General features: G+C 36.7%; 1 protein-coding gene across 1 annotated transcript; it reads right to left on the reverse strand.

Moving 5' to 3' along the window:
* Positions 1-4,963: 4,963 nt before the first annotated feature.
* On the reverse strand, positions 4,964-15,479 carry CYBRD1 (cytochrome b reductase 1). Its single transcript, XM_066553305.1, has 4 exons — positions 15,286-15,479; positions 11,739-11,947; positions 9,120-9,274; positions 4,964-8,913 (listed from the first exon to the last, which is right to left on the reverse strand). The coding sequence occupies exons 1-4, from the start codon at positions 15,470-15,472 to the stop codon at positions 8,613-8,615; spliced, it is 852 nt and encodes a 283-aa protein (XP_066409402.1). The 5' UTR covers positions 15,473-15,479; the 3' UTR covers positions 4,964-8,612.
* Between the last annotated feature and the right edge of the window lie 224 nt (positions 15,480-15,703).

The raw sequence follows: 15,703 nt of genomic DNA on the forward strand, positions 1-15,703 counted from the left end.
AGAGACTGCGCCAAGCAGATAACAGAAAGACAGCTAGGTGTGCAAAACTAGGTGGCAGGATGCTGGGGAAGTGTGCAGGATGAAGCTTCTGAGACTGCTGAATAAAGGTGTGGGGTATAAATTAGAACTGATTTTGTACTGAAGGGTGTGCAAAACCATGGTGCTAGAATATATTGATGCAGGAACATCCAACATATACTGCATATATCTCAAACAACTTCTAGAACATTGTGCTAGACCACACAACTATCTTTTACAAGGATGCCTGTTTTGTTTGGAAAAGGATTGCATATGAGATTCTGTCTGAACTCGAGAGGTAATGTGATCTGTAGAATCAATACTACAAAAGATTTCACAATTTTACTGGATTTTTTTAACTTTGTGTTTTGTATTTCTCCTGCCACACGTTCAGATGGAAGGCTAACTACAGTATGTTAGACTTCTCACACCATCAGGAAACCTGTGACACATTTTAAAATTTACTTTAGAAACTCAGTTCTGTCTTAAACACCGTTCACTGATTCATTCTGCAAGCTTTCTTAACTTGATTTGGATTTGATCCTGTGTACAGCTGCATAAAGATTAGGGTTTATCATAGGATTAGGGTTTATCATACACAAAACTATTCTGAAGAGTCAAAAGATTTTAGCAGAATCTGCCAGCAGCCAGAACTGTGCAGCCAAGTCCAGTTAAGATATGGTTAAATGTTTTTTGCCAACCTTGAATAAAAAATACTGTTGTAAAACTGACAACAGCTAAGAAACAGAAACATATGTTTAAGTCAATGAAAGCTAATTGGATGAGCTCTCTGTCATCAAATTCAATGTGATTTGGTTGTATATCCAGAAAGAAAGCTTCATGTTCATGAAAGCTAGGTTTCAAGTGACACTGCAATGAATTGAAGCAGGTCTCTACCAGTGCTTCTTGACCTAGTAAAACATAAAAGATTTTTCATTTCATTTATTCTACAATAAATGGCTGCTTGTGTATGATAACACTGCACAGACCATATTGACTTGTGGAATGTTAAGCTCACTTTCTAGATAAGATTTTTCATTATTTCAAGCAACAAAGAAGTATTCATAATTTTAATTTCGGGTGGATTTACAGGAAGAATTTATTTTCTTTGCAAATCATGGCAAATTGAGACTTGGTTTGGGGTTTTACATTTTGCTCCCCTGCTTTTAGAGTGGAGTCTTGCCTTGGTTGGGAAATTCCCTGCATTTTGATGCAAACTTTTTCCAGTATCTCAAAAAATTGCATTTTCTGTGGGCACTGTGGGTTAACAGAAGACAACTGTCTGCCAGCTGGCTGTAAATAATTTCAAGTTGCACAAGTCTGCCTTATAAGCAAAAATCTTTACCTGTTTAAATGTCTAGAGAAGGTAATTAAAAACTGTAGAATGTGCAAAAGGCTATACAGACAATGAATTGCTAAAATAATTGTAATGATGCACAGTTCTACACTCACCCTTTTCTCTCTGCTGAAGGACACTGTGTAGAAGGCAAATCTCTGCCTGACAGATTCTGATGAGAGTTTTTGTTAATTACACTTACATTACAAGGGGCACTGTGGCACTTCTGTATAAAAACAGTACATTGCTTCCATTATAGTTGGACATTTGCATGAAACCACAGATAGTTTCCTTGCTTATCTGTGTTCCTGCCTTGAGACCAGTAGCTTTCTTGCCTTTTATTACTTGGAGCATAATCTAAAATAGAGGATGAATAAAATAATTGACCAAGAATATAGCTTCAGATATTATTGTCTATGTGCCCCACTCTGTCTTTCCCTTTTCTGCCTCTCCCTAGGGGAAAAGCAGTTATCTTCCTTATACTAAATCCAGTTCCTATCCACAGCAATTGTAAATCTTGGCATCAGTCTCACAGCAGAATAAAAAGTCAGATCAGCAGGAAGCTTCCACATAAGAGCAACAGGCAGCTCCAGGAGGAGAAAAAAAAACTACAAGAAAAAAAAATCTTTTCAAACTCTTCCATTTATTTTCTTTCAAAAATAAAGGATTCTACTCATTTGAAACCCTCAGGTTTTCCTGTATTTTTAAAGATAATATGCCTTCAAAGAATGACAACTCATTATTCAGCCAGCCTTTCAAAGCCTTTTATTTCAAAGCTTCTTTCTGAATAAACAAATCTATAAAGAGAACAAATTGAAGATTCTGCTTTTCCTAGTGTTTTATAGAGGCTACACAAGCCGTCTTCTCTCAAAATGAGTCAGACCTGGAATTACAAAGTAATCAAAAATTATTGGATGTAGCTGGTGGAATTAATTTTATGTATTTTATCTACAGACTGGCTCTAAAGCCTCAAAAATATTTTTAATAGAAAATTCAAAATTTTAGATCAAAACCCCAAGGTATTTTTTATTACTGTTATTATTTGCTTAGGGATGTTTAAATGTTTAGAGATAGGCAAAGGAACACTAAGTATAATAAAAATAACTATCATAAACATGGCGACCGTCATAAAACTGATAGTAGGGTTTGTGGTATAATTTGAATTTGTACTTATTGGGCTGATGTAAAAATGTCTTTGTAACCATTAATTACATTCCACAAGAGCTTACTTCAGAGTGAATTAGTCCTTTAAGGCATTAGGAGGTACTGTCCTACTCAGACTAAAGTGAGCTACCCTCCCCAGGATGAGAGATTGATTAGGTTTTAAACCAGAGAAAATCTATTGAGAAATATAAAGATTTTGTTGCTAGAGCAGAGATTCAGGGAATACAAAGATAGGAGTAAAATGTCCTCAGAAGAACTGGAGAAAGGAGTTTGGAATTAGAAGGGAATGTTAATTCGTGAATGGAGCATATGTACCTCAGTGGCTTGGAAAGCATAATGTTAGAAAGTGCAAAATAATACAATTTGTAGGAAAACGTGCAGAAATGTCTGATCTCTCACAGGATTGAAGTCACTTCTTCACTTAGGAAGACCAAGGCATTGCTGAGATGAGCTCAAACCATGTGTAGATTCCTTGATAGAGTTTCCTATAGTTAGTACCTGAATTACAGTTGAAAATAAAACAAGAGGTTCAAGCAGAGTACACAAGGCTCCATGATGTGTGACGTAAGCTTACAAAGGAAGGAATCAAAAGAAGCACTCTGTGTGATTCTGTGCCCGAATATTTGACTTCATTCTAAAAGCAGGTACAAATGAAGTAAAGTGCAGTCACAGACTGGAGTAACAGGGAACTCTCCTCTTCCTGAAGACAGCTAAAAACTCTGGAAGCAATTCTTAAAAATACTTTTTTTTTCAAAGTGAAGTAACTCTGTGGAGTTACAATCCTCATCACCTAAAAGTAAGGCTGGTCTAGTATCTGCCAAAGGCCATTTTGGTTGTGCTTGCCACCTAGTGGATTACTGCTTGTATACACATATGGGCAGGATCTGCCACAAAAACAGACCATCACACTATTAATCACACGAGTATTTGTTTATATCCTGCAGAATCTGAGTACTACTCAATGGAGTTTTTATTTTGTTGGAATGAAAAGCTTGTGAAAATTGAACTACAAATTGCAAACATTTTCAAAACTTTTTCAAATCTGATAGCTGTATTTACAACTGTGACATGACTTGATGACTAGCAAAATAATGGAATTTGAGAGCCAATGAGTAGTCAGTGTTGAGTGGCCATGGACTCAGCTGTAAACTCAAGCCCCATGCTAACATATGTTGGCTGAGGCTCTATGATGAGTACATTTGGTGAACATAACTGAGCTTGTTGAAATTTATACCCATTGTTTCTACTTCTTCTGTAAAAGTTCGCTGGGGCCCTGTCATTTTTTTAGATTTCTGGTTTTTATATAGTAGTAACTTGATTTTTTTCAACACTACCTCTTCTCTTAGCTGAATTGCCTGGAATAGTTGTCATCCGTTTTGTTGACCTGGACTTGAATTTCTACCTGATTAATAGTTTACCCCTCATTACTGCCCATTAGTCTCACAGAGATCACAAGTGTTGCTCACACCATAACACAATGCAAATATCTGTATTGTATGTTACAAGGGTTCCCTCCACTACTTAAAAAAAAACATTTTTCCACACAAATGTAGTCCTTCTGCCAAAATTTGAGTCCCCTCTTTTAATTTTAAATACAATTGAGCTTTTACTGAATTTTTAAATAATCACCATATTTCAAAAACATGGACTATTTTACCAGAATTTTCCCCAACACATCCAGCTACAGGCAACAGTTAAGGGAAGTTCTCAGCAACAGGGAATTGTTAGGTTTGAATACAACAGGTTTTCTGCTACATTGATGTTTGTATAGTATGGTTTTTTTAATCCATGATGATGAAAATGTTGGAAAATTTTAGCCAACAGCTTATGGTATTCACAAATAATTTATGCTCTACGCTTTCAGAATTTCCAATTAAACTTATTAAACTCAAAAATACCTTAATACTTAGTTGTTACCAATACATTCATACAGATGATTGTACTTTTATAGCATTTTTTGATCATTAACCTATTTATGAGTAACTTGATATGCAGATGTTGAATTTGGTAAGATTCCATGGGGTCTGTGCTTAGCCTGGCTGTTACTTATCTGAGGGTATTTCAGTCTTACAGTGCATTATGTTACCATTATATATCAGAATCCTTGATCTTCCCAATTGCATTCTCCTGAAAGGATAGTTTTGGTTTGTTTTTAACCTCCCTCTAACAACTGCTAGGAGGAAATTCTGTTATGATCAGAAGGTGAAATACTAATTGTTTATACAGTGAATTATTTCACTTTCTGTTAAATACTATGTTCCTAAGACTACAGACTACATAAATTTCATCATAAAGATCACCATAAATAGTTGGAATTAAGACACATGTAAGAAACTTTGTACAACTGTCCTCCTGTTTTCAAAAAGTAATTTACGAATAATTTGATCTTTATCCAAATTTAGAAAGTTATATTTTAGTACCATAATAAAAATCTGTACTCAGTAGTATCACAAGCTCAAAAAATCACTTTTATTAATATATAAAAAAGAATAAGGAAGACAGACATTATAATTAAATATTTGCTCTCATCTACAAATAAGTACTTTGGATAATAAAATAAATTTTTAGGTTCTTGTGGACAGTTAAAAACAGAGGAAGGAATGTTCTGAAATAAAAGCAAAAGAAAGAGGCTTCTGAAGTAGAAAATATTTGGCAATATCTCTTAGTCACTCAATAAAATATCCATGTAAACAAGTAATCCATATTTACATTATCATATGCAATATTCTTGGCTACATGTAGTAAGATGTATACATGTAATTACATTCAACTTTGGAATCTAATTTGCACCATCATTTCTCAGTTCCTTAATGTTGGAAAAAACACTCTTCTGCTTCTGTGCATACTACTGTATGACAGCATGTAAATATAGTATTTTTTTTCCCAGGCAACTTAAAAAGATAGCACTTTCAATGTTAGGTTTTGTAACTTCCTGTTTTTTAATAGGAATCCAAATCTGGAATGTAAGCTCTACAATCACGTTCCTGTAAAAACAACCATGTAGATGATTTCCAAACATGCAGAAAATACCCATGAAAAAGCTAGAGTTCTACCTTCCATTTGTATCTCTGAAAATACATTTTCATTTCCTATGTTACTACTATATTTATATAACTCATAAATACAGGTGAGAAAGTTTGCATGAAAGGAAAGTTAATGGAAGGCCACTTTGAGGAGAGGTTTAGGACTATTACTCTCCAAAGAGTAATTCCTACGCATGGTACCTATGCATTTTTATTTAGCATTGAACTAACCTCATTTTTTTGCAAGGATACTTAGAGGCCTTTTAAATCAATTTAGAATTAAGCCAGAAGTCTATAGTATGTTTTGTCAGTTTTAAATTGCACACACCAAGGTTGATCAAGGTTTAAGAGCTCACAGCTACTGCATCTCATGGGGACCTTCCAAAGATTAGCAGCCAGAATCCCACAGTTCATGCACATGAGATATCACTGATTATCAATTCCCCAAATGGAATCTTCCAGCTTCTGCTGAGTTTCTACTATCATGTTTGACCTCTAAATTGAAAACCAAAATTATGTTCTGGGAGGCTCCCCTCAAAAGGTTGCTAATCCTTGCTTTTAAGTTAGTTTTATATCACAGAATCACAGAATGGTTGCAATTGGAAGGGACCCAGAAGGATAGAGTCCAGCCCTTAAGGAAATGGCCCATCTGGGGTTTGACCCCACAAGCTTGGTGTTACTTGTACCTTGCACTTCATGAGAATAGAGAAGTAAAGAAATGCCACCATTCTTTTTTCAAGTAGCATTCCCCTTGAACAGTACATGGAATACAATGGAAACCAGAAGGCATGCTGCTCATTTAACAGCATATAGAACCAACCACCTAAAAGCTGTTCATTTCAATACATTCAACTCAGTGCTGCAACAAAAGAAGTCATGGATTCTGTGTTTTTTCCAGTACACTGTACAGTTACTTTCTTCCAGAACAATCCCTAGGCAACTGACTACCTTCCATATAAACATATGCTTTTATTATGTGACCTAGTACTATGCAAGGATTGAGTGAGCTAATTTTCACAGGTGGATGAGACACAGTAACAGGCCAATACGTAACAACTGAAAAGGATGTTGCCTGTGTGAGTGCAGTATAGAAAGCTGCATAGTAAATTACTGCAAGTGAGCTCGTTTATTCACTTCTCTGTCATGCTTCACTGTTTGATTCATTGCACATAGTGGGACTGGAGGAATGCTCACACATTAGTTTAGCAGTTTAGGTTAGTGTTCCTTCTGTCATACCTGAATTGTACATTAAAAGCAGGTATTTTCTATAGTGGAAAAATACACCAATGTGAGGTTGGTCCCAGTCACCCACAAACATATAAGTGAAACCATAGAACTCTGGGATGTGGTCCTTGAGTACCAAATGGTGCAGCAGAAAAGTTTTTAAAGTATTTTATTATGCTAGTTTTCTATACTGCATTCACCAAATAATAAAATATTATTACAAATCAAATACCAGGAACTGAGGCACTTCTTGTCAGAGACGACCCAAAATAACTCAAATGTCCAAAATAGTTTGTACTAACACACAGTGAACTACAAAAATGGCACATTTGTTGAAGGCTAATGTATTAAAGTGTTTTTAAAAGCTGGAGTAAATAAAAATTTATGTAGTATTTAAAAAATAGGAGATGATTTGCTGTCTGCAACTATCTATATTCCAACATGAACAGTGGTAAATTTGTATTTGTAGTGGGCTCTGCAGCTTTTACAAGAGATAATAGAGTGGCTCATCATTTTGGACATGTGCAGTCCAAATAATCTACTATAATTATTCTTCCAGAATAGTAAAAGTATAAATATTGTTTGTATCTGTGAAATTACTGAATGAGCATAATACATTAATACTTCAATTACTAGAAAGAGCTATAAAAGTAAAGTGCCAGTAGGGACTCTTCATTATTTAGAGAAAATTGCATTCTTTAAAACTGTAATTTCAAATTAAAAAGTTATAGAGTTTGTATAGATTGCTTACAGACTAAAGCATGTCTTCATGCCTCTGATAATAATGCTTTTGATGTCAGTGTGGAGACACCCAAACTGGCTTTCAGTTAACAGGCAGCATTTTGCTAAAAGAGCAAAGCTCACCTGTGTCTCAGAGAAAGTATTTCTCACTTGAAGTTAATTTTTTTTCTGTGAGACTAATAGCAGATTTTTCTGGTTTCTAACCTCCTAATTTCTAGTCTAGTACCATAAATCAACAGGACTGTGCAATCAAATAAAGATACTAAAATGCTGCCTTCTGGGATAAAAGGAAGACTTAGTTTAAGTGATACATTTTTCTAAGTGTGTTTCTATAGCTTTTAAACTAAGACAAATTCTGCATTTGGATGTCTTAACATTTCTTAGATTACAATAATAATTGCACATAATTCAAAGCCAAATATTATCTGTATACAGTACATTTGGTAGAATTTGTTGAAAGGTCAACAGATACATTCTGATTAAAAAAAAAAAACACCAAAACCCCCCAGAAGTTTCTAAAGGAAATATAACATTTTATGAATATATCTAGCAAACTTTTCTTTTTTTTTTAATTAAAAATTTTAGAATAAACATTTTTATGAAGCAACTCTGTAAAGTGCAGAATGACCTCAAATCCCATAGAACATAGCAGCCAGTCAGGGAGAAATCAGAGCTTTAAAAAAGTGAACATTACCAGGAAATGTATGTGTGACAAACTAAATTATTCTCTATGGTATACTTCATGGCTGATTCATAACTTGCAAAAGCACTCAAGAGCAAAATTTAGTTGGAATCTTGTTAAATTTTTCATGACTATAAGAGATATAAGCAAGCATTAAATTAAGAAGTGATATGTAAGACAGTTTCCAATGATGTGATATTCCCATTCATGCTCTTGTTTTTTTAAACAAGGCATGGACTAGTCATGGACCAATAAAATAGGCTTGGGACTTATAGGAATTTAAATACATATGCAGAAAACTTGAGTATCTTTCAGCAAGCCATACTGAAAATGAACCCCCAACCTACTTATATATCAATAAAACTACATTAGAATGACCCTCACCAGGGAGAATTTTGAGGTACTTCTATTCTGTGTATTTTCTTTACATAGTTGATCTTTGTCCTGCTTCATCAAATTTGATGTTCTGTTTTCTGGCTGCTTCAGTATTGCTCCTCAGATCAGATTTATCTGCATTACTACTGTTTGTCATTGTGGATTCTACTTCTGTGCCTTCAGGAGTTGCTCCAATGGGCCTCAGAATTTTAGCATTCTCTGCTGGGGGCCGCTTCCAATGGGGCCTGCTTGCCATCCACAAAATAAGTGAACCAAATATGACAAGCAAAAGACCAAGGCAGTTGACCAAAGTTGCTTCTGGTGGGGATGCACTGTATGCAGGATTTTTCCTTTGAAAGGGGAAAAAGAAAGAAGAGGTCAGAAAAGATTGTTTTAAAGACAATCCTGGTATAAAAACAGCAGTCTCCAGCTAGGTAGGTCTTTTAATACAAACAAAACAAAACAGTGTCCCAGTACTGGATGCTTATTATTCTGGGCAAATGGAAGTGTATTTGCAATGAATAACCTTAATAAACAAGTGGAAACAAATACTTACAATGCAAATATTAGCTTTTCTGTGATTCCCATGAGAGCTGTTGCAATCACTGTTGCAAAGATGGCGAGACCTGAATAAACGTGTATTGGCATGAGAGCTACGCGGAGACGAACCGGAGCAAATGGGAGCAGAAAGACAGCGAAACCCAAGAACAGCTACAACCAAAACAGATTGATAGTTAGGGCTAGATGGACAACAAGCTGCACTTCTTGAGCAGAACAAAAATAATCATAAAATTCCATTCATATGTCTTCAGGTAAAAATTTGAAAATAATTGGCATTTCTATTTTTGAATGTGTTTCCTATCAAAACCAAAGCAAAATTCTGGATTAGCACTTGGGTAGCAGACATTAAATATTTTATAAATCATCCTACGTAATATCAGTGTCCAAACTTACTAACAGTCCTAAAACTCCAAGCAAACTAAGTACTGGAAACACAACTTTTCAGTGTCACTAATTCACTGATATAGTTAAGGTGTGAGGAGCCACACTTTTACAGTCTCATTGAGCCCTGTTCTCTCTATTGCAGATTTGCACATAAAGGAACACCAGAAGACAGTCTAACCTCCTGACTTGAGTGGATTAAATAATTTTATCTTGTTAGAATTTCAGTTAAATTTAAGTGCCTTTCTTTAGAAGGGGAATGGTCTCTCAATATATTGATCTCATGGCATTTACAGAGTGAAGACATGTATGGGTGGCATCAAGTTGTTCAGGGTCATTAGTCCTCCTATTAGCACTGATTTTGTGATGGAAAATAACCCATCATGTCCCATGGTTGCATCCACAGGCTTGCCCAGTCATGCTGAGGTTGCAGCCCTTCTTTAGTTTGTTTTACTGTTACTCACCCCTGCTGCTAAATTAGGCACAGTGCATGAATTTGTATTTCATTCTGCTTTAACTCAGTTCTTGTTTTATCTTTCCATAATGGATTAGAGAGCCTGATATTTTCTCCCTGGGAAGCTTTTTAGTACACCATAATCAAATAATCTCTTAATCTTAGATCTGCTAAACAGCTGGAGTTTTTAAAGTCTTGCAATGGAAAATAGCTTTTCCAGCCCACAAATTACTTTTCCAGAATTTCTTTGGGTTTGTTGCTTTTTACTTTTCCACATTTTTGCCCTATTCCTAAATTTATGTCACTGTACTATACTGTATTAACCTATATTCGGCTAATTACAATATAGTTACAATTATTGCAGGCAGAGTATTATGTGAGCATACAAGTGACATGCCCCTTCTGGTAAGTGCCAAGTGATTTCTCTGTTAACAAAGATACTGCTTTATGACTATTCTTTATAGTGCTCAGTTGCTTAACAAACATTAGTCTCTGACTGGAGATTTACATCCCAGATTGGAGGAAGGAACACTGAGAACCTTTTGATATGACAGGCAAGGCATTAAGTGCCATCGATCGTGTTTAGAGTAGCAAAATGAAAAGTAGAACTAAGATTTTGGTCACAGTTCTTCATTTAACCATTAGAAAAAATACTGATACTCAGTGATGTGGCAGCACAGACGTCCTTGAAATAGCTGCATTATTAGGACAAATTTAATTTTAACGTTTTTTCTTATTCATTCATATTCATTCTTATTTATTTATTCAGCTGTAGAGAATGTACTCAACAATGCTGCAACATGCTTTCTTTTTTTATAAATATTAAAAACACTATTTTAACACTGTTTCCTGTACCTCTTGGCCTGAGCAGTGAAGAATAAAGTCCAGAACCCAAATACCTTAGCTGAGGCTTTTCTGTGCTTGATCATAGATAATTAATTCTTTTTTTATTTTAGTGTTTTGGGAAAAAATATTTGAAGGAACAAAATAAATTTCCATAGTGTAATAACAGTATAGGGAATTCAGAATGTATATGCAGAAGCATCTGTATGTGTTCTGTAAATTTCAGGGCATGGTTGCTCTTCTTTGCCAAATGCAAAACACACTAGGTTAGCTCATTTTACATTACAATAATGCTAATTCTCTGCCAAGAGGAGCAGTTAAAAGCATGCCCACAAACATCTATCAAAGTTCTGCTGATTCAGGAAAACTGGTTAGCCAGTAGTAGCTCATTCAGGTGTCAGATCCTTTACATCTCTACTGCTTCCTGATGCACTTGTTTTGCTGATTAGCAAATTCTTGAGGCCAAGAAGTGATATTTAAATTTATGATAGCTGAAAAACAAAACCAAAACCAAAAACAAACAAACAAACAAAAAACCCCCAAACAAACAAAAAAAAAAAAAAACCAAAAAAACCCCAAAAAAACCCACCTGTTACTTCATTTGAGACTTCCTTAATAAATGCTCTAACTGTATTTAAATAAGCCGCCAACAAACCAAGTAACTTGCTGTAAGTTCAGGAGTTAATAGGGCTTAGAAACACACTACACTGTAACTGTATTGTAGGTTAATGGCCATTTTGCCAGCAAATAAACAAAATAGGCTTAAAAATGCATTTTTCTTCAAAGTCAGTGATCCAGTATTTGTACATTTACATAATAATTTGCCAAATCAGAGTGTAAAATGGCTATCCCAGTAGTTATGATGCCTATTTTGCCTGAATTACTAAAAACATTCTTCAAATTTAAACCTGTTTATAAACACAGTTAGATTCTGACCTGGAGAGAATAAAATATAACAGCAGTCAGCCCAATCCAGCTGTGCAGACTGTACATGTTAGGAATGTTCTTGGCATTGTGGAAATCAAACACGGCTACCATAGAAACGATTGCAAGAATCATAGCTATCGTATTTAATCCAGCATGTATGAACTTCATTAGGAGTTTGCTGCACTTCCAGGTCCAGGGCAATCTGTACACAATAATAGCTGAAGAAAGAAGAGAAACAAGATTTTAGGCCTTTTAGAATAATTTCTTTCAGATGTTAATAATTTTTAATTTTTAATAATTATGCATAATTCACATAGGTACATTGTAAATTACACCAAAATCCAACCTTAAGTCTTCTAAAGTCTATTAAAAGGTTTTTTCTAATACACTTAGCATAGCATACTCTGAAAATACAACTGAGGCTTAAATATAGCTTCTTAGGGATTTCTTATCAATTATAAAAAATCCCACAAACTTAAGTGTGTTTCAAAAAAAAAACAACCCAGTAAATAACTTGGTGTCATCTTTTCCTCAGTCATTAATTTGATTTAACAGGGATTTGGCATAGGATTTTGATTTTTCTGCTACTAGTCAGATTGGAGCAATATAGCCTGATTTTTATATTGAGAAGATCGCTTGTTGAGAAATCATGTAGGATTATTTTATAATATTTATTCTCTTTGCAACTTTGGATAATGCTATTCTCTAATTGCATAGATACTGATATGACTGTCTATTACATTGATACCAATAAGACTGCTTTGAATGGGAAAATGCTCTTCAGCGTAAGGGAATCATAATCTGACTTTAGAGACAAAAGTATTTAACAAATACAAGTTGGCCTTCTTGGCCACCTGGGCACACACTGGCTCATGTTCAGCCAGCTGGCAATAATATCCTGCATTAGACTATTATTAACCAACTTAGTACTAATGATAATGACTTCTAATTTTGTAAATCAGATGTGTCAAAAGGCCCCAAAACAAATTTCAACATCCCATGAGGATATTCCTAATAAATTCTTCTTACTATATACCCCACAGTATTGTCAATAATTTATTCATGGTGCAGCAGAGTACTGGACTCTGTGTGAAGAAAACTTAATGAGCATAGGTCCTCATCTCAGTTTTTAGTCTTTGATCTCAGAGGGCCAAGTCTGGGCTAAAATTTTTATATAATATTTTTTTGTTGTCATCTAGCTGATTTAACTTCCAAAAGCACTATCAAACTCCCTAGTCACTTGTTCACATAGTCTCAGATCTCTGTTTGGGTCTTGAATTTTCAAAGTTGTTTCCCATAAACATTACAATAGAAAACCAAGGAATAACTGACTAATGGTTTGGCCAGTTGATAACATTCATTATCATGTTACAGCCCAGGCCATAGACATGGTATTATAGTTTGGTTTAATCATCTTTCTGTGAGGGCTTTGTGTGAACTTACACATTGCAATTTCAGCAGATTTGTTAATCACTGTGAAAAGACACGGTTTTATTTCCCCATCACCCCTTCTGTGTGCTTCTCCCTGCCTTTCTCATAACTGGTGCTTTTCTAATCTGCAGGAGGAAAGAAGACAGTCTGGGGAGAGAAGGAAGATTCACCTTTCAGTGAGTACAAGCTCTTAAAAACCTACTCAGATGTGATGTGTAATTTCATGTCAAAATTAAACAGCCCAGGTTAAAACGTCCAATTAGAATGTTTGCTGGTGACATGGTAAAGCAGCCTCATGAAGAGCCTTCTCAAGGCAGAACATTTCTAGTACTGTTAAGAAATTTGACAGTCTGGGCACCCTGGACTGAGCTTTTTGACTCAGACCTTACTACTGTTTTGAACCGTGATTTTAAAACACATCACACAGAGCAGAGTTACCTTGCAATATTTTTATATGACATAGGACATCTGTCCTTTTACAAATGCACAGGGCAAAATTCTAGAGTTATTGACCAACAATACAACATTTCCATCCTTTGTATAGACTAATAAACTCAAGAAACAATTGGTTTAATTATTATTTTAAATCCTCTACTCAAATTTAACCAAGTTTTTTTTAGCTACACCTTCCTTCTTTCAACTAATCTTTCTTATATGTGTCCAAAGAGTTATCTGATTTCTCACTCTCATCCAAATCGCTTTGAATTCAGTGGCAGACTTCCATCAGCCAAATTTGAATCAGATTCACAGTGTTATCTTATCTGTTGGTATTTCATCTGATTTACAACAATACCCCTTCAGTCTCCAACTTTGCTTTTCCTATTACGTGATAGGAGTCCTCTCTAAATTATGCTGTATTATTAGTGAATTCCTTGTATGCGTGTGGTTTCTTAGCTGTGGTAAACTTCCATTTACTTTATGTATATCCTTACCAAAACAGGGCGTGGGGCAACACCCTTTCTCTGTGACACAGGAAAAAAACTGAGTTTCAGAGGAAAAAAAATAGAAAACACATAGGAAAAAGCTGCGGAAAGCTTCTCCGTATTTTCTTCAAAAGTTCTATGCTTATTTATAAAAAAAAAAATAGGTTGAGCACATTAAGTAGTATAGGTCTTAGTGAAGTCAACAGGTGGTTTTCATTGCTTATTTATAGCCTGAAATTACACTTCCTGTTGAGCAATATTATGTAAAACAACTTCAAAATATGCTTTATTGCTCAATACTGGTTTGCAGCTTGAAGCCACAAGAAGGCTGAGAACAGTCCCACTCCCACTCAAAACCAAAAATTTACAGTGTATGTTCAAATCACAACCTTCTCTTCATAGCTAGAACAAGACAGCCTTTGGCATCTTCCAGCCTTTTGACTGGCTGGAAGTGTAATGGGAAAATGTTAGTCCACGACTGAACTCTATGAAATCCAAAGTCCATACACTCATAAAGAAATTAAAAAGAAAAAAAAAAAGAAAAAAGAAGAAGCAACCCTGTATCTTAAAGATTATATGTTATTTAAGCAACAGAATAAAGGATTCATTAAAGAGATATGCTTCACAAAACAATTCATCCTAAGTCTATCCTGAAGAAAACTGCATTTTAATTATGCTTGTGGTGCTACATTTTTTCTGGCAAAACCCCTGTTCCTGGATCAAGCTTCTGTGGTACTGAACTTTCCTTTCTCTTCTTGGGACATGGAAGAGAGCCAGAAGAGAAACTTTCCTAGGGCAACATTTCTGGCATTTCGATTTTCAACTTGCATAAATTCAGCTGCCTAGGAAAAACACACCTCGCAGGCATTACTCAAAGTACACGGCAATCCCCGGGCCAGGATAAACAAGTGCTTGCAGAAAAAAAACCCAAAACAACCCAAAACAACCCAAACCCCATATGTAGCAATTTTGGCTTATTACAAGGGACTCTTTGTCCCTTCCCGGGAGTGCTGGCTTCCCTGAACTGCGGAGCGACTGCTGCGCTCCCGCCGTGACCGCTCCCGGCCGCGGGCTGTCCCGACGGCTCCGCCCTGAGCCTCCCGCGCCGCGCAGCCCCGGCCGCGCCACCCCGGCCCCAGGCAGGCCCGGCTCCCCCGCAGCTCCGCGCCGACCGCACCGCGGCGACCCGGCCCCCGACGCACCGATGCCCTGGATGAAGACGAAGCCCGTGATGATGAGGACGGGGTGCCAGTTGAATTCCGCCGGGCTGCCGTCCCAGCTCAGCCCCTCGCGGTAGTGGAAGACCCAGACGAGGGAGAGGATGACCGACACGAAGCCGACCAGCAGCGAAGAGGCCAGGAGCGCCAGGAATCGCCCGTAGTCCTCCATCTTTCGAGCCCCGTGCGCGGCAGCGAGCGCCGCGAAGGAGGGGCGGGCCGGGGGCCGGGTGGGGTCGGGCTCGGCGGGCACGGGAGGGGACGGGACGGGACGGAACGGGATGGACGCGGCAGGGGCGGGAGCAGGGCGGCACTCCGCGATCTTCCGCGCCCCTCCACCCTGCCTTCTGCGAGCGTCCCGTCGCACTAAGAACTCCGCCTTAGAAAATAATTTTCTGTGTCA

Source organism: Molothrus aeneus, chromosome 7, assembly GCF_037042795.1.
Source record: "Molothrus aeneus isolate 106 chromosome 7, BPBGC_Maene_1.0, whole genome shotgun sequence".
Classification (NCBI taxonomy): domain Eukaryota; kingdom Metazoa; phylum Chordata; class Aves; order Passeriformes; family Icteridae; genus Molothrus; species Molothrus aeneus.

Bases quoted from the DNA above. Each gene is read 5' to 3' on its own strand.
- CYBRD1 (XM_066553305.1), bottom strand. From the start codon at position 15,472: ATGGAGGACTACGGGCGATTCCTGGCGCTCCTGGCCTCTTCGCTGCTG. The intron at 11,948-15,285 runs GTGCGTCGGGGG...TTCTTTCTTCAG, and splicing joins CGTCTTCATCCAGGGCATCG to CTATTATTGTGTACAGATTG. The intron at 8,914-9,119 runs GTAAGTATTTGT...CCCCTTTCAAAG, and splicing joins GAAAAGCTAATATTTGCATT to GAAAAATCCTGCATACAGTG.